Raw genomic sequence first — 23,828 nt, 5'->3', positions numbered from 1 at the left:
CATGTCTTCTGCCCATTTCTTGATTGGATTATTTATTCTTTGGGTGTTGAGTTTGATAAGTTCTTTATAGATTTTTGATACTAGCCTTTTATCTGATATGTCATTTGCAAATATCTTCTCCTGTTCTGTTTTGTCTTTGGTTTTGTTGACAATTTTCTTTGCTGTGCAAAAGCTTTTTATCTTGATGAAGTCCCAGGAGTTCATATTTTTGCCTTTGTTTTTCCCTTCCCTTTGGAGACATGTTTAGCAAGAAGTTGCTGCAGCCAAAGTCAGGGTGGTTGCTTCCTGTCTTCTTCTCAAGGATTTTGTTGGATTCCTGTTTCACATTTAGGTCTTTCATCCATTTTGAGTCTGTTTTTGTGTACGGTGTAAGGAAATAGTCCAGGTTCGTTCTTCTGCTTGTGGCCGTCCAACAATTTGTTGAAGAGACTGTCTTTTTTCCATTGTATATTCTTTGCTGTTTTGTCAAAGATTAGTTGACCATAGAGTTGAGGGTCCATTTCTGGGCTATTCTGTTCCATTGATCTATGTGTCTGGTTTTTTTGCCTATACATACTGTCTTGATGATTACAACTTTGTACTAGAGTTTGAAGTCCAAAAGAGTGATGCCACCAGCTTTGGTTTCCTTTTTCAACATTCCTTTGGCTATTCGGGGTCTTTTCTGGTTCCATACAAATTTTGGGATTATTTGTTCCAGCTCTGTGAAAAAAGTTGATTATATTTTGATAGGGATTGCATTGAGTGTATAGATTGCTCAAGGTGGCTTAGACATTTTAACAATATTTGTTCTTCCATGAGCATGGAACATTTTTCCATTTCTTTGTGTCTTCCTCAGTTTCTTTCATGAGTATTCTATAGTTTTCTGAGTACAGATCCTTTGCCTCTTTGGTTGGGTTGATTCCTAGGTATCTGATGGTTTTGGGTGCAATTGTAAATGGGATCAACTCCTAAATTTCTCTTTCTTCTGCCTCATTGTTTGTGTATAGAAATGCAGCTGATTTCTATGCAATGATCATGTCATTATCATTATGCATGATCATGTCCTCTATAATGTTTTAAAGCGAAGCAAAAGCTACATTCCCTTGGAAGCTTTAACTGCACATGACCTACTCAGCTGCTCTAGATTATATGGCTTCAAGTCAGTATATTTCCCTACATGTGGAAATGAACATTAGAGGTAGATAATTTTTTAAAGTACATCATACCTGAATCTAAGATTTTTTGATACCAGGCTTATGGACTAGTAAGTGGAAAAGAGCAACAGGGACCTAGGATGCCAGAGTTCTAATGACAGCTCTAATGTGTTTTGTGGCCTTGAGTGAGGCACATTTCTATGTTATTTTCTCATCTGTTAAATGGTGATAATGGTATCTGTTACATTTTCCTCAAAGGATTGTTGGGAAACTAAAATGGTATAACATGTAAAAGGCCTTTGAAATGTAGAGCATTGTATAAATACTATAACACAAAACTCAATGTCCACTTTGGTCTTTATGTTCTTAAAACTGAAAAACATTTTAAGCATGTTCCTTTAATGGGTCTGCCATCACACCGTATTTAAAATGGTGATTTAACCCTGGTAAAACTAGTAATGTGTGTATAAATGTCATTGTTCTTCTAAATAAAGAATAAATTTAATGAATACCCAACTTGATGACTTAAACCGTTATTTGCGGTTTTATTTATGATGTGTTTAGAATCTAAGGAAAATACCCTGTCAGATTTAAATGGACCCTGAGTAATGCTGGCTGTCTGGTTTCTGCAGGAGTTGATCTAGAGCAGTCAAGAAAAGAAGAGGAACAGCAGATGTTACAGGATGCCCGCCAGTGGCTCAACAGCGGGAAAATAGAGGATGTAAGGCAGCCTCGCTCAGGGGCTACAGCCCTCCATGTGGCTGCTGCCAAGGGCTACTCGGAGGTCCTCAGGTATTGTCCATTTACATCAATCAGGAGTTTGCCAGACTGGGAAAAGATGAGCTGGAGTTTGGAAGCAGGGGGTGAATTCGATTTTCAACTACAATGTATTTCTTGTTTTCCTCTCTAATCATGCAGCCTTTTCTTATATTTTGCTGATAATAACCCATAGCTGGTCTCCCACCCTCCTACTGTCACTCTAGCTTCTCACTGACACGTATGATAAGAAACAGATGAGGTGTACTGGCCTAGAAGATGACCTTACATGATCTCTTCCAGTGCTATGACTTATCGTTACTATCCCAGCAGTCTCCTCCCCTAGTGACATGTAATACAGGACAGACTTGTGATTTGGGTCCTTTTTGTACAGAGGTAATTTCTTTGGGCTCTTTAGATTAAGGGAACAGATCTTGAGTGTGCAGTGTCCAGTTAGAGTGGAGTAGTTAAACTGAAAAGAGGGATTTGGATTCTACTACTCTGCCTGTTCCATTTTTCCTTGTCCGTACATGCTTTATGTAGCTTTTTTTTTTTTTTTTTTTTTCCTTTTTATTAATTTTTTCAGCGTAACAGTATTCATTCTTTTTGCACAACACCCAGTGCTCCATGCAAAACGTGCCCTCCCCATCACCCACCACTTGTTCCCCCAACCTCCCACCCCTGACCCTTCAAAACCCTCAGGTTGTTTTTCAGAGTCCATAGTCTCTTATGGTTCGCCTCCCCTCCCCAATGTCCATAGCCCGCTCCCCCTCTCCCAGTCCCACCTCCCCCCAGCAACCCCCAGTTTGTTTTGTGAGATTAAGAGTCATTTATGGTTAACCATTTATGTAGCTTTTGATGCTTACTGGTTGACAGACTTTCCCGAATGCTCGTAGCTGATAGCATTGTGTGTGTGGTCATTGCCAGACTCTTCCAGTGCTTCGCTTTCCACCGAATATGGGGTTTCTAATGGGTGTGGCAATATGTTGGTGTACTGTTTCTGCCTGAGAGTGACATTCATATTCTGGTCACTTCTTAGACAGTGCCTGGAAGCCCATGATACGGGTGACCTCAAGTCAGGCCAGTGCATTTTGGGGTCTCAGGAATCACACCTTTCTTCCTCCATGCACACAGATTTTGATAGTTAGCAAGAAGTCTAGGCAAATACTTCACAGAGTTGGGAGTTTGAGAGTCTGCAGTAAATATATGGGATCCTGCAAATATCAACTAGAAAGGTAGTAAGTAAAGAGCCCGGAGGAGAATTGAGCTCTCATTCTAGATGTTCTTTCCTCCCTGTGTTGGGAAATGGAAAACATACCTTGTAACAGAGTTGTGATTTGGCAAATTTAATCAGGCTTTAGTGACTCTCAAAGGGATACACCTTTCTAAATACTACACTTGTGTGGTATAACATGGATATGCCTAGGAAATACCTTATGACCTTTCAGGGTGGTTGATAACTGCTGTCTGTGGTTGGTTCTCAGTGTAGGAACCATGAAGCCTGACCTGTGCCTTAGAGGCCAGAAGTAATCACAGTATCCCAGTGGTTCAGGGCTGAAGTCTGAATATCAATTAGGTGATAGGTTATTTGGCATAAAACTGTAATATAGAGAGTGTAAGTATCTTATTTGGATTTTTCTTCTTAGACTTTTAATCCAGGCTGGCTATGAACTCAATGTTCAGGATTATGATGGCTGGACTCCCCTCCATGCTGCTGCACACTGGGGAGTGAAGGAGGCTTGCTCCATCCTGGCAGAAGCACTCTGTGACATGGATATCAGGAATAAACTGGTTAGTATGCCTGACCTTCTAAAAGGGCAGTAAAATTCGTGGCTGGGTCTCCAGAACAAAAGGCTTAAAGTTTCAGTTAAATGGCCAGGCTTACTGTCTAGGGAAATATATATCACGGGTAGCTATTGGCTCTGTTCCCTGCACCCTTCTCCCTCCCCCCTGACCCATTACCAACACAGTAATGTTTGCTATGTAGAATAAAACTCTACTGATCAGCATTCTGATTCTATTTATATTGATGCCCCTAAAATAAATAGGAAAAAAAAAATTCTGCCCTCGACAAAAATGAGCACTGGGAAATCCTAAGATTACTATCTATGGTGGAGTTATGAAGGATTTTATTTTATTTTTAATTCAAGGACTTTGATCACTGAGCTCTACTCTCATCTAGTCATTAAAATATCATTATAATGACAAAGATCCTTGAGTCTGACTGAAAATAGTTATTCAGCCTCACTAAAGCAACCTTAGAAGGCCTATCCCTACATCTAGTAATTTTCTAGGAATACAAAGAATGGCTTTTTACTTAGTAGCTGTTCTTCCTGCTTCACGTCTCTCCTGAACCCAGCTTTCATCCCCAGATTATGGGTTAGGGTCCTGAACTGCGCCAATGTGTCCTAAAAGAGATACCCTTCTCTCACTTAAAGGGACGTGACTGCTGTGACTTAATCTTTAGTGCACATGAGCCCTGGACCCCCTCCTGAGGCTTTTAAAAGCCCCTTATTGAATTTATCATATATATCAAGTAAGACCACTTGAGAACAGGTACAAATAGAGATTTCAATTGATTATATGCCGAGGTGCAGTAAGCATTAGAGATAATTTGGTGATTTCCTCAATCCTGTTTTATAAAATATAAAAACATGTATTTAAAGGATTTGATGTGTTTTGTTTGTTTTGGTTTGGTTTGGAGGAAGGGAGTGTGCATAGGTGAAGGTGTGTGTGTGTGAGGGGCTGCAGAATCCTAAGTAGGTTCCACGCACAGAACATGACCTGAACCGAAATCAAGAGACGCTTAACCAACTGAGCTACCCAGGTTCCCCAGCAGACTTGCTGTTTCTTGTTAAGTTTCCTCTGTGATAGATGAAGGCATTATTATAATGTAGAGTAGATAAGTTAAGGAAGTAACTATCACTGGAACAAAGGCATAAAGTGAGTATTGAATAGTTCTCTGACAAAGTCACAAAATCACTATTTCTGTTTTCTTTTGATTATGGTACCCCCTTTTCTGTGCCAGGGCCAGACACCATTTGATGTCGCTGATGAGGGTGTTGTGGAGCACTTGGAGATGCTCCAGAAGAAGCAGAATGTGGTAAGTCTTTGGTTAATGCTTTAAAGCTTTTATAACAGTGCAGGTATCTCATACCTTGTTTTAATTATGTCTGCTGAGAGCTGAAATGGACATATCTACATTTCAGAGATGACAATTGTTCCCTTCAGGGACTAGCAACAATCTGTTAGAAAATATCCCAGAAACCATTGTTGTTAAAGTTCACTCATTATAAGTCAGCCTTCAAGCAGCTGAAAGTCAAAAATGATGAGAACAACAAACTAATAATTACCCTTGAGTTCTAGGAAGTGAATGTGGTATATTCAAAGTTTTTTCCAAATAGGGAGTACTAGAGTAGAGGACATCTTACAACTTTTTTCTCCCCTTATTGACTGAAAGGACACGTTTATTTAAAGCAAATTCATTGCAGAGAGAAATATATTTTTTTCTTAAAGAGGTTGGATGAGCCTGGTGGTGGGTATTATGGAGAGCACATATTGCATGGAGCACTGGGTGTGGTGCATAAACAATGAATTCTGGAATACTGAAAAGAAATTTAAAAAAAAATAATAAAAATTAAAAAAAAACTAAACCTATCTTTTTGTATTGGAAAATACTTGGTCAGTGATTTATACTTAGGATTCATCAGATATCCAGAATTCAATCCTCCTCTCCCTTCTCATTCTAAATCTTTTATTGTTTGCTTACATGTACCATTATGTTGCTTAGTGCTATAGTATGGTACTAAGTATGGTACTCATGTACAGACTATGGAAGGAAAAAACCCACCCAATATCCAAAAAAAACAGTGAATAATTCACATTTTCTACCTGTAAGTGAGATGAGTAATTTGGGCAAAGAGAATAAAGATCAGCTACTGACGATCATCAGGGCTGATGTCTGAACAGAGTAGGACAGAAAAAAATCACTAGCTTTCCTTTGTGTTTTCCTTTGCGTAAGTTGTGACTAGGGCATGTGAACTCAAGTTTAGGACAAAGGAGAGAAGCTTAGAGCAGTCCTGAAAAAAAATAACTGTGGAGTTCCCTGGTGGCACAGGTCAGCTGTGTCCCACCTCACACATGTACAGCACCACGTCTGGACTGGTGGAGGGAAGATCCTTGTTACTTCAAGGCTTGCATACATAAAGCTCAGACAAGCACAATTTAATAGTTCATTTTGTTTTCTTTGGTAAGCTGTGGAACCTAGGCTAAAACTGGGACTTACCACACACTATCTGGGCTGTTAATCTTGCAGGATCAGCCTTCCTAAGGTGTATGCTTTGTTTAGTTAGGTTTTTGTTGTTTTCTTAAACTTTTCATTCTGAAATAATTTTAAATTTTAGAACCACATAGAAATTACGAAAATAATAGAGAGTTTCGATGTATCCTTTACCCAGCATGGTTTGGTTTTTGAACATAAATGATATTTTCACTAAATAACATTTCTGCTTCTCTTTGCTCCCTGTATAACTTTGGGATCCAAAGATATAAACTCATTTTGTCTAGAGCATGTATCTAAATACCAGACAGTTTATTCTAAGGACTTATTTCTCCTTCGGTACCTGTCTTTTACCTTGAGAACTATTGCCAGCCTAATTCAGGATATGGTCATAAAGAATTCCTTCAAAGTTCTTCCTTTTTTTTTAATTCATCAGAAGCCAGGCTTTTTTTTTTTTTTTCTTTTTAAAGTTTATTTTATGTTAGTAATCTCTCTACACCCACCATGGGGCTTAAAGTCACAAACCCCAGATCAAGAGTCACATGGTCTTCCGACAGAGCCAGCCAGCCTCCCCTAGAAGCCAGGGTTTTTTTGAAGATTGAGTTTGGATATTTGATATGGACAGTTTTATTGAAGCTCTAACACCATGGTTTTTCTCTAACCTTGGATGAGGATTTTTTTCCTGTCATTTTCTTCGAAGGAGACCCAACTGATGGCTTTCTCTCTTTCTCAGTTCTTTCTTCCCCTTTTGGTGTTAGTCCTGTCTTCTTCAGAATGACAGTACTATTTTGAGTTCTTCTCATTGCTGCTGATTATTACCAACAGTCAACTTCTTCCCTTTCCTCTCTGTTTTCTCAATTTCTAGCTTCGAAGTGAAAAAGAGACACGGAATAAGCTCATTGAGTCAGACCTGAACAGCAAGTTGCAAAGTGGACTCTTTAAGAAGTAAGACATTCGGGGCTTGAGAAATGCACAGCTCTGCTGTGTTTGGGTGCATATGTGTGTGTGACATACTTAGATTGAGAATTTATACAGGAAAGAAACTGTTCAATTTAAACCAAATGATCTTTAAACATGTGGGATGTTTGAGGGGCAAAGAGCTGGCATTGATATATGAGGGAGACACTGAGGATGGGTGAATGTGGTTTTTTTTTAATTTATTTTTTTAAAGATTTTATTTATTTGAGATTGAGAGTGCGAGCATGAGCAGGAGGAGGGGCAGAAAGGGAGGGAAAAGCAGACTTCCTGATGAGAAGGGAGCCTAACACAAGGGATATGGGGCTTGATCCCAGGACCCTGAGATCACAACCTGAGCTGAAGGCAGACACTCAACCAACTAAGCCACCCAGGTGCCCCAGTGATGATGTTTTAAATTTAGAAATTAATTGAGACAGTGTATAACATATTTTCCCCCCAGCTTCAGAGTTCTTAGTCCTAGCTGCATCCTTAACTGTAAATTCTGTGAACTCAGGAACCATGTGTGTTTTGTTTATTGCTGTACTAGCATGATTCCTGGCAGGTAATAAGCACTCAGTAAACATTTGTTAAGTGACTTTTTAAAAATATTTACCTGCTTCATCACCGTCAAGATTCATAGCCCTCCTTTTTCCTGTGTGTTGAACAGGCTAGATTTACTTAAATCATACTCTAAAGTATGAACCTTAGTCTGCAAAAACACAAGGATTCAGAAGAATGTAAAGAAGGATTTGATGTATTTCTGTTAATGCTTTTACACAGAAGCTTATAGATTTGTTTTCCTTATGTTTGTCAGTGAACTTAAATAGTTTGCCATTTCTGAGTTACACTCAAATTGTCATCTTTAATTAGCAAAGAGAAGATGCTCTATGAAGAAGAGGTACCCAAGTCCCAAGAAATGGAGGAAGAAAGCAAAGAGTCCAGCAGCTCCAGCTCAGAGGAGGAGGAAGGTGAAGATGAAGCTTCTGAGTCAGAAACTGAGAAGGAAGCAGGTAATGTAAAGATGTTGATAGCAAAGATCCTCTGTTTCCATAATGCAGGGAGATAACTGCTTATCAGAGCTAGGAGGCCTTAGAGGACTTTTAAGTTCTCTAAGTTTAGTTTTCCAAGATACGATAACAAATTTTGAGTGAAAACTTGGTGGTAAAAGCTGTGAGCTAGGTTAGAATATGTGTGTTAGTTTCTATGTAGCCATGTGACAAGGCACACACAAAAATTCCTTTTTAAAAAAAAGGATTGATTGATTGATTGATTTGAGAGAGCGAGAGTGAGCCAGTACTCAAGCGTGTGCTTGCGAACAGGCAGGGAGGGGGAGAGGGAGAGGATCTCAAGCCGACTCGGCACTGAGACTCGGCACTGAGCGTGGAGCCCAACAGGGCACTTGATCCCATGACCCTGAGGCCATGACCCTAGGGGAAATCAAGAGTCAGACGCTCAACTGACTAAGCCACCCAGGCCTGCTGCAAACCTCCTCCCCACCCCCACCCCACTGGCCCCAAAATTTTTGTGTAAAGGAGCCAACTCTCTGACCTCAGGTTGGTAGGATATAGAGACCAGATATGCAGTAGGCTGAGAAGGTGAGATCTTGCAGTCATATTTGGTCAAGTATCTTTAACCAGCTGGTGAAAATTTGCATTTAGTTCTCAGGTTACCCTGATTCTCTAAACAGAATCCCAAGATCTTTTCATTTTCCTTCTGATTATATGAAGCTCCTTCAATTCCTGAGTTGGGGATTGAAGAAGGAACAAAATCATATTTACCTTTATGACTCTTATTGATATGAGTGAGTGAAAACTTGGTATTGATTATTGATATTATATATGCTTCATATGGCATTTCTTAAGGTTATCATATGGAAGCCCAACAGTGAGAGTGAGGTGCTGAACATGGTTAGATCCCCAAGTTGCAGAAGTACCCATTGGTTTTGATATATAGTCAGGCAAACATTGAGAAAAAAGATACTGTGTTTTACTGAATAGAGGTTCAACGGCAACAGAATAGCTCTCATGGATAACTGGAAGTTAACGATAACTAAGGTTTTGTTTTGTTTTTAAAGATTTTATTTATTTATTTGACAGACAGAGATCACTAGTAGGCAGAGAGGCAGGCAGGGGTGGGGGGAAGCAGGCTCCCTGATGAGCAGAGAGCCCGATGCGGGGCTGGATCCCAGGACCCCAAGATCATGACGCGAGCCAAAAGCTTAACCCACTGAGCCACCCAGGCGCCCCAACGATAACTGAAGTTTTATAGTACATGTGTCCGGCACTCACTGGTTTATATTAGTATATTAGTATTAGCTCACTGAATGTCACCAAAGGAAATTAAAGATCATTGATTGTATAGAGAAGGTAGACACCCAACTAAGTTTGTAGCATAGGAGATGACTTTTTACTCATGGAGCCTTGAATTTCTGTTATTAAGCAAGCACATCTTGCTCTGGAAATGCTAGTCTAGTACTTATCAACATTTGTAAATGTTCATCTTTTTTATGTTTTTATTATTTATTAAGGACGTACATGTCCTAAGCTCCAGGAATTAATTACTATTTGGTCTTGCTGTATGCTAGATCACTTTGTTAGCTACCAAGGTATTTGAAGAATGACAGGGAGCTCCCTGAACTACTGTAATTGCTTCGCGATATGTCCCCATGCTTCAGGTCTCTGGTCCCTGCAGCCCATCTCTGCATTGCGGTTGGAGTAAAACACCCTCAGCTCCCTTTGATTATATTACACCCCTGTCCAGAAACCATCTAGGACCTCCTTCGGTACTCCCATCTTTGCCTGTAGAGTAAATCCCAAGTCCTGTAGCCTGACCTTCAAGATCTTTCGTAATCTATCTTTAGCTGAGCTTTCCAGTGCTATCCGTAGGTAGTGTCGTCTACTAGCCAAGCTGGATTTCTTGGTTTCCCCAAACATGCCCTTAGTTTCCCTACCCCTGAACATTTATTTGCACCTTAGAATTCATTTCTGACTATCAAATGCTTATTGACTGATTTCTGTTATAAGCTATAGGATTTACTGGAATAAAGAGCCCTTCTTGAGGTTTTTCTATATAAAAAAACTGAAAAGGAGTGGATTGCTTCACTGTTCTCCCACCCCATGATAATTGCTCCCCTGTTTGTATCCCTCTAGCACTGTATACTTACCTCTGTTGTAGCACTCATCATTCTGGCTGAGAACTCCAGGTTTATCATTTACTCCTAAGTCTCTGCATGATGCCTGACACAGGACAAGCATTCATGTTCATTAAATAAATGCTTTTTTTTGTTGGATACATCTGGGACATACAGGGGAATAGGAAGGCATGTACATGAATAAAATATATGTCACATGAGAGATATAAATGTTGTCAATGGTATTCGCTAGTAAGAGAGATTATATTTAGTTTGGGGGATTATAACAACATTTGGGTAGTGCTTTTTACTCTGCAGTGTACTTACAGACACACCCTGAGGGATGTATTATCACCACATTTTAGAGTGGGAAATTGACCCTCTAAGGGGTGAGGAAAATTGGGTCTCATAGCTGGCAAGTCGTGTGCCTGAGATCCTGACTTTGATCTGGGACTCCTCAGAGTAGCAGGGGCAGAGTGAAATGTGGAAATTATCTACCTAAAAGGTGGAAGCTAAAGGTACGGGAAAGGAGATTTCCCAAGGGAGAGATTGTAGAGAAAAGATGTACAAGAAAGAGTCATGGGGCATGCTGTGTTTAGGAGGCAAGAAGGTATGGTCAGAGAGGTCGAGGATAACCAGGATATGTGTTTCTGCATCAGAAAAGCCAGGGTAAGGGGATGCCTGTGTGACTCATTCAGTTAAACTGCTGCCTTCAGTTCAGGTCATGATCCCGGGGTCCTGGGATCGAGCCCCATGTCAGGCTCCTGGGTCACGGGGGAGCCTGCTTCTCCCTCTCCCTCTGCCTTCTCTTCCCCCTGCTTGTGCATGCTCTCTCCCCCTCTCTCAAATAATTAAATAAAAGCTTAAAAAAGAAAGAAAGAAAGAAAACCCAGGGTAAGAGTGGGAAGGGAGAGGTCAAGAAATAGACAGCATTTAGGGAATCTGGTAATCGAAGCAGTTTCTGTAGCCTGATGGAGGCAGAAGCTAGATGGTTCCAACAAGCTTCCCTGGTCATTTCTGCCAGTTGAAGTTTTCCTCATATTTCAAAACCCAGATCAGATCGCTTCTCTTATGAAAAGAAGTTTCTTTTATGAAACTTGTTTTCTTCACAGAAACAAGTTTTTTCCCCCTTCTCTGACTGGTAGCTATCTGTTTGAAATTCCTTCATATTACTTACCCTACCTAATAGTAGTGTTATTTCTGTTTGTTTCTCATCTCCTCTCTTCTTCCCTTACCAGCAAGTTTCAGAAGCACTGAAATGTGTTGTGTGTTTTGTTTATCTTTCTGTCTTCCGTAGTGCCTAGCACTGGGTCTTCTAAGTGGTAGGTGCACAATAAATAGACATTATACATAAGTGTATATTGGAAGAATATGGGGAACTGGATTATATCTAAACCTTTCCAAATGCCCAACACATTATAGATGTACTAACAAGTATTTCTTTTTTTTTTTTTAAGATTTTATTTATTTATTTGACAGGGGGAGGGGCAGGCAGGGAAAGAGGGAGAAGCAGTCTCCCCACAGAGCAGGGAAAGCCCGACGTGGGCCTCAATCCCAGGACTCCAGGATCATCACCTGAGCTGAAGGCAGTCGCTTAACCAACTGAGCCACCCAGGTGTCCCTAAACAAGTATTTGTTGAATCCATTTATCCTGCTTTTAAAGATCCATAGGGTAGGAAAAGAATAAATGAAACAAGATGGGATCAGGAGGAAGACAAACCATAAGAGACTCTTAATCTCACAAAACAAACTGAGGGTTGCCGGGTGGGGGGGGGTGGGAGAGGGTAGTGGGGAGATGGATGGACATTGGGGAGGGTATGTGCTATGGTAAGTGCTGTGAAGTGTAAACCTGGCGATTCACAGACCTGTACCCCTGGGGCTAATAATACATTATATGTTAATAAAAAATTTAAAAATTAAAAAAAAAAGATCCACAGATATAGTCTCATAAAATGACAGTTTTCATGTGTCTTCCATGTAAATGTAGTTGTAAAGAATACTAATTCTCTCTTGAGGTGAATGTAAGCGGTTTGATTTGGATTTCTATTTTCCCCTTTCTTTTACTTATTCAACTTAAACACTTGGTATATTAGTTATCTATTGCTAAATAACAAGCCATTCCTAAATTTAGTGGTGCTTAAAACAACTATTTATATATACCCAATTCTGTGGGTTGGCAATTTGGGAAGGACTTCCCTGGGATGGCTTTTCTCTCCATGTGGTAATACTGGGCTTACACCTGTGTTGGTCGTCAGTTGGTAAGTTAGCTGGGGCTGGCTGGTCCCGGCTGGCCTTACTCACCTCTCTGGTGTTCGGTTAAAATGAGGCAAGTGGGCATGCTCATCAAGCAGACTAGCCCCTACTTCTTCCCACAGCAGCTGGATTCCACAAGAAGAGAGGACAATGTTCAGTGCACAAGCACTTTCCAAGCCTCTGCTTGTGTCACATTTGCTAATGTCCCAGTGGCCATAGAAAGTCACATTGAGGGACGCCTGGGTGGCTCAGTGGGTTAAAGCCTCTGCCTTTGGCTCTGACCATGATCCCAGGGTCCTGGGATCAAGCCCCGCATTGGGCTTTCTGCTCAGCGGGGATCCTGCTTCCCTCTCTCTCTCTGCCTGCCTCTCTGCCTACTTGTGATCCCTCTCTGTCAAATAAATAAATAAATAAAATCTTAAAAAAAAAAAAGTCACATTGATAAGTGCAGAGTCAATCTGAGAGACCACTACACAGGGGTATAGATTCATTGAGGATTCTTACTGTAATGATCTGTCACATTTGGGTAGTAAGGTATGCTTCTTGGGGAGAGAGACATTCAGATAATATTTAAAGAATGTCTTAAATATTCATAATAACCACAAGAAATGATAACATTTATATTAAATAACTGTTTACTAGGGACTTATTATGGCTAGACATTGAACAATGCAATTTAAAAACATTATCTCTAGACTTTATAGCAATTCATAGGTAAGAATTAAAATCCCTGATTAATCAGTGAGAAAAGAGAGGTTCATATATGTTAAGTAATTTGCCCAATGTCCACAGCTAGAATGTGGCTTAAAATTGTCACATAATTCATCGGTGGATTACTCTGGGGCCCTATTTCCAGAGTACATGGATCAGAAGGTCCCACCATACCTATTAGGTGTAGGCACTGATGTAGCAGTGAACGAGACAGATGGGGTTTCCACTTGGTGGCCCTATAAGATGGACTACCGTTATTTATTAAGAGGGTTCGCCGGGGCACCTGGGTGGCTCAGTGGGTTAAAGCCTCTGCCTTCGGCTCAGGTCATGATCCCAGGGTCCTGGGATCGAGCCCCGAATCGGGCTCTCTGCTCAGCGGGGAGCCTGCTTCCTCCTCTCTCTCTCTCTGCCTGCCTCTCTGACTACTTGTGATCTCTGTCTGTCAAATAAATAAATAAAATCTTAAAAAAAAAAAAGGGTTCACCTACTACAGTTCTGTAGCTTAACTCGCAATATGCTTTGTAATCCTTTCTACCTTTATTTCCTATTGTAGTCCCAAGAATATTCATTACTTTAGTTAGGCCTGCTTAAATTAGGCCCACTTAAACTTAAATTTACTGACCAACAGATGTGTGTATTTTGATTTCTGAGTCATTACTCATACCGTTTCTTCCTCCTGCCAGTTTATCTGTTGCATCTTTCCTTGTCATTTCCTGCCTCAGAGGATTTACTCTAGATTCATAAAGCCCCATCGATCCAACTCAGCCAATTTAGCACCTAACTTAGATGTGATCTTCTGTTGTTACTATTATTATTACGCATCTTATCTCATGTCCTGATTATAATTACCTAGAAAGCAAGATCTATCTGGTTTTTCCTGCCCAATCTCCCAAAACAGAGTAGATTCTTATTATGTACTTACTGATCAATTTTATATATGGTACATAATGTGGAGAAAGTTTTCAGCTATATTATCTGGGAATAAGAGCCTATCGAGAAAGGAATTTTACCATGGAGTTTATTTCCTTTTGGCAACAGTTGCTAGAGATTTCATTTTAGTTTGAGTCCAAGCATTACACGGCCCTAATACTCTGTTTTGATAACGGGTAAACCTTTTCTGTTAGCAGAAAAGTACATACATAAACGCACAGATAAGGTTTTCATATTTGCCCTTGTTGCTTCTCTTGTCTTAAATAATAGATAAAAAGCCAGAAGCCATTGTCAACCATTCCAACTCTGAAAGCAAGAGTATTATCACGGAACAGATACCACCACCAGCTCAGAATACCTTCTCTGCCTCTTCAGCTAGGAGAGTGAGTATTTTGGAACTTATTTGAATATTATATTTCTCCTACTATGGTTACATACAGTTTGAAAGGCCTTAAAGATGCACTCTTAATATAATATAGATACATCTTGCATGTCCTAGTCGCTTAGTCTGCCATAACAAAATACCACCAACCAGATGGCTTTAAACAATACAGATGTATTTCTCACAATTCTGGAGGCTGGGATGTCCAAGATCACAGAGCTAGCTGAGTCAGTTCCTAGTGAGGTCTCTCTTCCTAGTGTGCAGACCTTGTCTCCAAATATTATAGTTATATTGGGCAGAGCTTCAAAGTATGGATGTGGGTGGGGTGTACAACCATTGCGTTATAACATTGCCTACAAAAGCTACAAATCCATCCCCAAATTTGGCTACAGTGTGTTTAAATAACATAGGATGTAGTGACCTGGGACCAAAGAATTTTGTCCATTGCTTATTTTCTTCATATCTAAGGCTAAGTAAGATAAGTATATGTAAAGTTCAGACTGGGTTAGGAGGATAGCTAGCTAGCATTCAGTATTAATTGATTTGATGACATATGTCCTTTTTTTACTTCTTGTTTAAAGTTTCACTTTCATAAATAGTCTTGGCAGTACTCATCATAATGAGTAGAGAGCAGAGGTAGAAAGAACTTGTCGAAATACCAGAGACACCTCCTCCTGCAGTTCAGCCCAGGCCTCTGAGAAGCTGTAGGCTTCTAGACAGTGAGATGGAGTTGAATAATGACCTTGCTCTACAAAGGATACAGTTAGTTTTGAGATTAAGAATTGATCTGAGTTCTTGGGAAGAAAGTTGTCAAAAAACTCTATGGTTTTGTAGACACTAACTTATACCGATCTTAGTGCCTCATGAATCGAAAAGACAGGATTATGGTGTCATTGTGGAGACGAGGAAGCAAAGGCCTGGCTGCTTATTTATTCCCGTGAGCATCACTTTGAGTCCGTAGCGATGTCTCCGACAACCCAGACCTCGCTCCTCACCCAGGCGTTTAGCTGTACCTCACATACTCCCACTGCTTCTAAGTGTGACTAGACTTCTTGCTTTCTTTTAATTCATTTTTTTTTGTTTTATTTTTGAAAGAGAGAGAGAGTGTGCATGACCCTTAGAGTCGGGTGGCTTAGAAAGAGCTGGGGGGAGTACATAAATATATCCGTTCAGGGACTAAGTAAAAGAGAGAGTCTAAGTGTGAGCTGGAGGTGAGTGATTTAGTGTCTCTATTGCATTTTCACTCCACCAGGCAGTAAAGGTGGCCTGATAAGCTGGAGGAAGATAACTCTGCCATCTTGCAGAGGTCCCCCAGGTCCCAGGCATGGATCATTGACTGCCGTTCGAAAGAGCAGCTACTTCAGACAGGTGTTTGGGCCTAACACTAGTCTATGATGTTTTCTGTGGTTTATGGCAAAATGAGATGAAGACAATGTAAGCTTTTCAGAAAGCTCTCTTTTCTGAGGTTAAAATGTTTTTTCCTTTTTTAATGAAATGATAGTGATGGAAATGGTAAGCAAGTGTTTGAAAGATGTTGTCCTGGCAAAATCTAGACAGATGGCAATTCTGTGACTTCTGCCATTTTTCTTCTTTTTTAATTTTGCTGCTTGGTGAGATCTGAAACACTTGGAAGTGCTACCTAAGATCAAATAAACTATTTTCTTGAAATAATCAATTAGAATTTGAGTGGAGTGAGTTTTAATATATTTTTTTAAGATTTTATTTATTTATTTGATGGAAAGAGATCACAAGTAGGCAGAGAGGTAGGCAGAGAGAGACGGGGAGAAGCAGGCTCCCCGCTAAGCAGAGAGCCCCAGGACCCTGAAACCATGACCTGAGTCGAAGGCAGAGGCTTAACCCACTGAGCCACCCAGGTGCCCCGAGTTTTAGTATTTTTATTACTGTTAACTTAAATTGGCTTACCACAGTACCTTAAAACATATTTATACATTGCCTCATCTGTGTTTTCTAGTCCTCACATGTTATAAGGAGAAATTAAGCTTATTATCACCATTTTACAGGTGAGCATGTTGAGACCTAGAGAAGTAAAATGTCCCATTTTCAGTTACACAGTTGAGCAAGAGAAGATGTTTTTACTAGAACGTGGATTTCCTGGTGTTCTAGGTCAGTACTCATTGCTAAGAGAGCAAACAGTGTTTAATTTCTCAGAGAGCAACTCTGTCAGTAGGAGCACTGTGTTAGGAATCTGAGGCTATTTCTGGCTCAGGGAGAAAGGGAGCCTTGAGCAGTTACTAGCGTCTGCCAGGTGAGGAAGGGAACATTGGCAGAAAGCCTGCCATGTGTTTGTTCTCCTTGTACTGCCCGATACTGCCGCGCTGAACTTAGTTAAGTGTGGGAAAAGGCAAATAGGCAGAAAAGAATCATCAGGACCTTTTTTTTATTCCTCCTTTTCTTTTCTTTGCTTCTTCCCTCGTAGTTCTCCTCCAGCCTTTTCAACAAGCCGGAAGAGCCCAGAGATGAATCTCCTTCTTCGTGGAGACTGGGACTCAGAAAAACTGGCAGCCACAACATGCTGAGTGAGGTGGCCAATTCTAGGGAGGCTCTGAGGGACCGAGGCTCCTCCATCCACCGGTCGTCATCAAGCCCTCGGATTTCTGCCCTGCTGGACAGCAAAGATAAGGTGCAGTTTAGGCAGGGTGCGGGGGAGTTCCTAGGCAGTTCCCTTCTGTGGAAACTCAGTCTCAGAGCAAAGGAAAGTGTGTTCTAGTCCCTGATTTGATTTGGGAAGTACAGAGTCTTTAAAGGGAGATGGCACATCGGTAGTTTAATCAGTTAGCGATTTGCTTGCTATTACTACTCAGCCAAAAAAGAAAAATCCCTTACCTTTTGGCATAGCTTATGTTTGTTCTTCCTTACCCTCCTTACCTAGGGCAAATTAATTAATTAATTAATTAAATCAGTAACAGGAAGATTTGGATATGGCCTAAGTTTCCCTTGAACCAATACCAGTAATTTATTCTTTCCGTGTTTGGAAGCAAAGTTCCTTAGCTGGACTTTTTTTTTCTTTTCAGATTTTATTTATTTATTTGACACACAGAGAGAGAAATCACAAGTAGGCAGAGAGGCAGGCAGAGAGAGAGGGGGAAGCAGGCTCTCCACTGAGCAGAGAGCCCAATTTGGAACTCGATCCCAGGACCCTGAGATCATGACCTGAGCTGAAGGCAGAGGCTTGACCCACTGAGCCACCCAGGCACCCTGGACTTTTGATCCTAATGAAGCTCAGGCAAATTAGCACTTAGGAAAAACATGTTTCAGTGTCTCATTTTTTTCATGGCTAGTGTATGATTAGGCTTACTTCACAAACCCCTCATCCACATAATCATCAAAGATCAGTGCATTGTTATTTCTTAACTTTTGGTTCTAGATTTTCTAGAGCTCACCTGATGCCCTTCTCTGGGGTCAGGTCTGTCCTGTAACCATAGTGCCCTTGCTCAGGATTCTGTTTCTGGAGATCCTGAAGGAGAAGAGGCATATTGGTTGGATGAACTCTGCAGCATGTTAGTTGTACATGAAGCTGCATTTCAAAGGGAAGATAGGCTGGGGAAGAAATAAGGCTCATTTCATGAAGAACTTTCGAGTGGAGCTTTCTGTTTGTGGCTTTCAAAGGCTCCATCTCTCTTGGCAGCTGCTGCTTTGTGTCATTTGTGCTGCTGTTTTCCTTTTTTTATTATCTTGGCTTTTCCCATGAGAATTATTTCCCTACATATTGGTTTTTAATGGAGGAAATGTAGGAATCAGCCTTTGGAAGGTAACCTTTTGTAATACCACTCAAACCAGAATTGGTATGGGATCAGGAAATAAGATGATATAGGTGTATTGCTCTCTGCTTTTTCACCCAGAACGTTACACTGTATCAGTATTGTACCTTCTCTGTGCTTCACTTGTTTTGATTTTACAGGAGAGAGAAAACAAAAGCTATTTTAGTTCGCTAGCCCCCCGGAGGCTCAGCAGCACAAGCGACATTGAAGAAAAGGAGAACAGGTAATCCAAATACAGGCCAGAAGATGGTCCTCTGGGGGCAGGTACCCCTGGCCCATTATGGATTTTTATCCCTTCTGCTTAGAGCTCCTCCCAGCCCTAGCTCTCGTGCTTTGCCAGCCCTTCACCCTTCAGGCTCTCACTTCAGCTTGGGTATTACTGTCTTTAGGAAGTCTTCCCAGACCCTTCCAAGGGTGAATTTGTTTTAGTACACCAATAGGCTCTGTGAAGGTAGGGTCTATATCTGTCTGGTTTCTCAGGGACCCCAAGTACCTAGCACACGACCTACTCCATAGTAGATAAAAAGATATTGTTATTTAATTAGTGATCAACTTCTAATGTGTATGTACATAAAATTTCTAGTCTTCCTCATCAGTGAAAATGAAAGTGAGAATTTTGAGATATTGCTGCATCTCAGGCAGAGCCTGATTGAGAGCCTTGCTTTTCTTTCTTTTTTATTTTATTTATTTGACAGAGAGAGATCACAAGTAGGCAGAGAGGCAGGCAGTGAGAGAGAGAGGGAAGCAGGCTCCCTGTGGAACAGAGAGCCTGATGCAGGACTCGATCCCAAGACCTTGAGATCATGACCTGAGCCAAAGGCAGCGGCTTAACCCACTGAGCCACCCAGGCACCCGAGAACTTGCTTTTCAAGGTGTGGTCTTCCCACTCAGCAGCACTGGTATCACCTGGAAGCATGTTAGAAATGCAGAATCTCTGGCCCCACCTCAGACCTGCTGAATTAGAACTTGCATTTTAACAAAATTCTCTAGGTCATTCAAGTGCACATTGAAGTTTGAGGACTGTTATGGAGAGCCGCAGCTTTGGTCTCAAAGGCCCTGACTGAACAGCTGTGAATTAGAAATCCTACTACTGCCCTTTCCTGGACGGCTTTTATTTATAACACTAAGTAGACTTCCAGCATGTTCTTCTCTTTTCCTCTTTAGTTACCTCTTTCCCTTGTGACAGACTTCCTCATCTTCCCCATCATCCTGCTCTCTGCTTACTTAGGCTGTTACCTGTTGGCTTTGTAAAGCCCTTTAAAGGAGAAATAAAAGTGAGTTCTCATTACCAAAGAATTGGAGACCTTTGATACAAGGATTTGGTACCTACTGAAGTTAGTTGGCTTTGAAGTTGGTAAAAGAAAGCAGGCAGTAGTAATACTTGACCCGTCCTCTATGTATACAGAAAACAGGTTTATATAAAACCAAGCATCCCTCAAAAAGTGTTTCTATTTCTTTAGCCATATCACAGTTTCTATCCCTGGCTCTTCTCTCCCAGTTTGGAGTGTTTTTGTTTGTTTGTTTTGTTTTATTTTGTTTTTGATTATTTATTTGCAAGAGAGAGAATGGAGTGGGGTGCGGGGCAGAGGGAGAAGCAGACTCCCCGCTAATCAGGGAGCACGATGTGGGGCTCAATCCGAGGACTCTGAGATCATGACCTGAGCCATAGGCAGACGCTTAACCAACTGAGCCACCCAGGCACCCCTCCCAGTTTGCATCGTATCATGGACAAAACTGGTGGCAGGAATCAGTGCTTTGTTTTATTTTTCTTTCATGCCTCTCCAGAGAATCAGCTGTTAATCTAGTGAGGAGTGGTTCATACACACGGCAGCTGTGGAGGGATGAAGCAAAGGGAAGTGAAACTCCACAGACAGTTGCTCCTTCTACCTATGTATCAACCTACTTGAAAAGGTACCAGGTTCCACGGGGCGGGAGATGATTTTTCTTCACTCTGGTTATGGGCATATGGGTAATAATTGCATGCCATTTTATATCCAATTAGCACCACAAAAATGATTCAAAAATGAATTACTTTTAGATTTCTTGGGAGTAACATCTTGACTAATTTTAAATTAACATTTATTTTTCTAACTGAAGTAAAGTAAGCTAATTCCAGATTCTCACCACAGACAGATCCAAATTTATACTCTTTTTTCTCAGTCCTATTAAAATCTTCAACTAGAAGTGACTTCCAGTAATCCCTGAGCAGGACTGAATCTAAATCTCCTTTGTCCAGCAGCTAGTTTTCTTTTTTCTAAAACTTGAGTAGTTCTCATCTCAAGTTACATTTTTATGGGGAGGAAGGGAGGGACCCTATAGGGTGGTGAGGGGGGTGGGTAATGGGGACAGTTTTGAATTGCATTAAAGAAGTTTCATATTGAAGCCTGTTAATTTAGGGACTTGAGTTGTTTTTTTTTTTATGACTTTAATGGCCCTCAGATCCATCAAGATGTGAAACTCGCAAGTTTGGTGCAGAGAAGGTACATGGGTTTCCTTCCCCTTTTCTCATTTATATATTCTCTTTTCTGCCATTATTTTCTTTGCCATGTACCAGCCAGCAAGCAAAGCACCTTTGCCAGAGCCATTAAGCTATGGATACACTTAATTAGTATTTTGATTTGAACTTTGCTGCTGATGTGGAAGAGTCTGGCTCTCATTGCTTACTTTGAATTCTTTCTTCACTTTCATTTACTCAACCCCTCCAGCTGTCTCTTCATGCCATGGGCTTCATCATTAGGTTTTATGGATGATTGGTTGGCTGCCCGAGAAACAGTCTTTTGCCATAAAATGTGTTTGGGTTTAAAACTTATTTCCACTTGATTGGAGGAATCTTGTCAACTAGTTAATGTCAGAACATGGGAACTAGTGAGCTATAAAACAAACAGCCACTATGGCCTTTGGATGGTCTTCAGTTCTACAGGGGTAGTGGGTAGTTCAGTGATCTTACTGAAGCTTCATTATATATACAAACTCAGTGTTTTTGGCTCAATGAAGCTATCACTTACCTGTCCTCAGGGCTAAGGTCTTAGTCTGTCTAGATACATCATTACTCCTTATGGTTGCATCCAACCAAAAGAAAACTTTTCTGAGAAAATAACGTTCTAGATCTAGGAAAGAGAGAAAGCTGCATTTAATTTCCAAGCGTATTGTTACATTGTGGTGGGGTTGTTCTTTTTTACCATCCAGATCATTAACACATGGGTTGAGTGAGTAGCATCTGGATGGATGGATAGATAGATAGATAGATAGATAGATAGATACAGTTGGCATAATTATGGTAAACAGAGAAGAAAAGGACTGCTTCTGTTTAGGGTGGAAAACATGCTTAATTATGAGTTCTTTTTGAAAGATCCACAACTTGCTTCATGCTTTGAATTTCCAAACCTCTGTCACCCTTAAAGCATTTTTTGATTATACAAAATCTCATTTTATGATCTTTTCAAAAGGGAAGAATTGTATGCTATCACTATTTAAAAAAGAAAGTGTGAGAAGATATTTGGCCATCTTGGGCTCCCCCAGTCCTCAGCATACTTTCCATTTTCTTCTAGTTCATCTCTTGTCCTTGGGCAGAAATTTCTTTCCTGTGTCCCAATAAAATGCATCTTTACCAAAGAAGGCTTCATGGTTTGTCTTGGTCACCCCTGCTTGTGTCTCATTACAAAATAGTCAAGACTTTTTAAAAAAATTCTAATCCAAATAATTTTTTGCTTCGATTGAGATGGTTCTTACTTATCTTCATTTGAAACAAAGGAAAGTTGCCTTCTGTTGCCCATGCAGTATTATGTTCTAGACTTGAAACCTTGAATCCTCCCAAGACACGTTTTAGGATAAATAACCACAGTTCTCAGAGACTTTTTTTTCCCCATAGAGCTTTTTTATTCTTCTCCACTTTTTCATTTTAAATTGCTACTCCAAAACCTCTCCAAATTCTTGGTCTTAACTTTAGCTTTTGCACTGCTACTTCTGTATCAGGTAGACATTTGGGGTTGCATGATTTTTTGCCTTGGGGTTTGTTGGGAATTACTTTTTCTAATAAAATTATTCTATTTGCTAATATTTCTTAGCCCCTCTTCTGTTCCTGTATACTACTCTTTTGCTTTCTCTTATTGCATATCATCTCTCCTCCATGTTCCTTCACTCTTTTGGATGATTGACAGATGCCTGCTTGCTGCCAGTGACCCAGCTCTAGCTGGAGTTGATCACTCACTCCACTTCCCAGTTGCCGTACCCTCTCTTTGGTCTACATTCCTTTTAAATGCACAATCTTGGGGGGGAAGGTGGTGCTGGGAAATGGTGGGTGAGCAGCATGTCCTGAAGAAAGTGACTGTGTGCTGTTTTGCAGTGCTTCATTTGGTAGAAGTAGTGACCCCACAAGTCCCTACATTTCAGCCAATCGCAATCCATCTGCTACCTCACCCATTACCATTGGTTCATCTACCTCTCGGGGCAGCAAGTGGCAACCTGCCTCTTCTTGCCCTGCACCAATCAGTGCAAACACTACTGCATCTGTACACCATGGCAGGTAAGGCTTCTTGGGGCCATTTGAGTTACAGTCATTGAAACTCATGCCTCTAGATGCACACATGAGATTCGAACCAAAGAGACTTTGGCACTGGGGAAGCAAGTTTGAATTCTTGTGAAAATGTCCATGATTTAACAAGGATGTTTTGTTTGGACTTGTATTAGCCACTCAGCCGTTGCTCACTGGGTATATATCTTGGTACTTGGTGTTTAGACATCAACTTAAAATGACTTCTGTTGTGTGATTCCTGTGTAAGGGTCATCCTATTATGGGAAAACACATATTAAAAATATCCCCATACTTCACTTACATTAATTTTCCAGTAATTGTGAGTAGGAATCTTTTCTACTTATTCTTTTTTTCAGAGGATGAGATACAAACCCAAATCAGAAGAAAAGCTAACTCTTGTTCCAAAAGCTTCCTATAGCTTTCTGAAAATTCCCAGTCAATGAGAGCATTTTGCTGGAAACACCATGGGAGGGAAGAGATTTGTGTTTGTCTAAATTTGTCTAGATTTGTGGTATTCGTGGGGCAGTGGTGTCTAGTCTGTCTAAGGGGTAGCATGGGGGTAGCATGGGCAAGGCTTCATTGTGAAAGTGCAGCAGCACTTCAGCTGTGGGTTTGACTCTGGCTTTTGACCCTGTATGTATGGTCAGAGACCTTTGTCACTTTGGGGTATGGTAAAGGGACTGCTTTTTGAGGGCTTGTTTCTGGAACTGACACAAAGAAAATGAAAAGCAATGATGATAGTGTTGCTTGTTGCTGCAAGAACACTTGCTGATGGTAGCGCTTGATTGATTTTTGTCCATTTATTATATTTCTTTCCTTAAAATAACTGGTGAGCATTGGTTGGCTCAGAGAGATAGCCTCGGGTTGGATTATTATTAATAATACTGTATAATTATGTAGAAATTTATTAGACCCTTACAATAATTCATCTGCACAGGCATAGTAAATATTATACCATAGACAAAGAAACTGAAACTCAAGAGAGGT

At 40.7% G+C, this 23,828-nt stretch overlaps 1 protein-coding gene across 11 annotated transcripts in view; it reads left to right on the top strand.

Moving 5' to 3' along the window:
* PPP1R12B (protein phosphatase 1 regulatory subunit 12B) overlaps nt 1-23,828 on the top strand; it is a 229,912-nt gene that overhangs the window by 77,169 nt on the left and 128,915 nt on the right. For 6 of the 11 annotated variants that reach the window (XR_006815664.1, XM_045983430.1, XM_045983429.1 and 3 more), the window contains exons 4-13: nt 1,766-1,925; nt 3,536-3,680; nt 4,918-4,992; nt 7,034-7,113; nt 7,996-8,135; nt 14,420-14,532; nt 16,969-17,172; nt 18,451-18,533; nt 20,096-20,221; nt 22,653-22,832. Coding sequence is in view for 8 of the 11 variants with exons in the window: in XM_045983430.1 (XP_045839386.1) it covers nt 1,766-1,925; nt 3,536-3,680; nt 4,918-4,992; nt 7,034-7,113; nt 7,996-8,135; nt 14,420-14,532; nt 16,969-17,172; nt 18,451-18,533; nt 20,096-20,221; nt 22,653-22,832 (1,306 nt within the window). In the remaining 3 variants the exon portion in view is untranslated. Of the gene's footprint in view, nt 1-1,765; nt 1,926-3,535; nt 3,681-4,917; nt 4,993-7,033; nt 7,114-7,995; nt 8,136-14,419; nt 14,533-16,968; nt 17,173-18,450; nt 18,534-20,095; nt 20,222-20,749; nt 20,791-22,652; nt 22,833-23,828 lie in introns of those variants that run through there. The other 5 variants (XM_045983432.1, XM_045983431.1, XM_045983433.1 and 2 more) reach the window with 4 other exon arrangements.

Source organism: Meles meles, chromosome 17, assembly GCF_922984935.1.
Source record: "Meles meles chromosome 17, mMelMel3.1 paternal haplotype, whole genome shotgun sequence".
Classification (NCBI taxonomy): domain Eukaryota; kingdom Metazoa; phylum Chordata; class Mammalia; order Carnivora; family Mustelidae; genus Meles; species Meles meles.
This window is presented reverse-complemented; position numbering and strand designations above follow the sequence as displayed.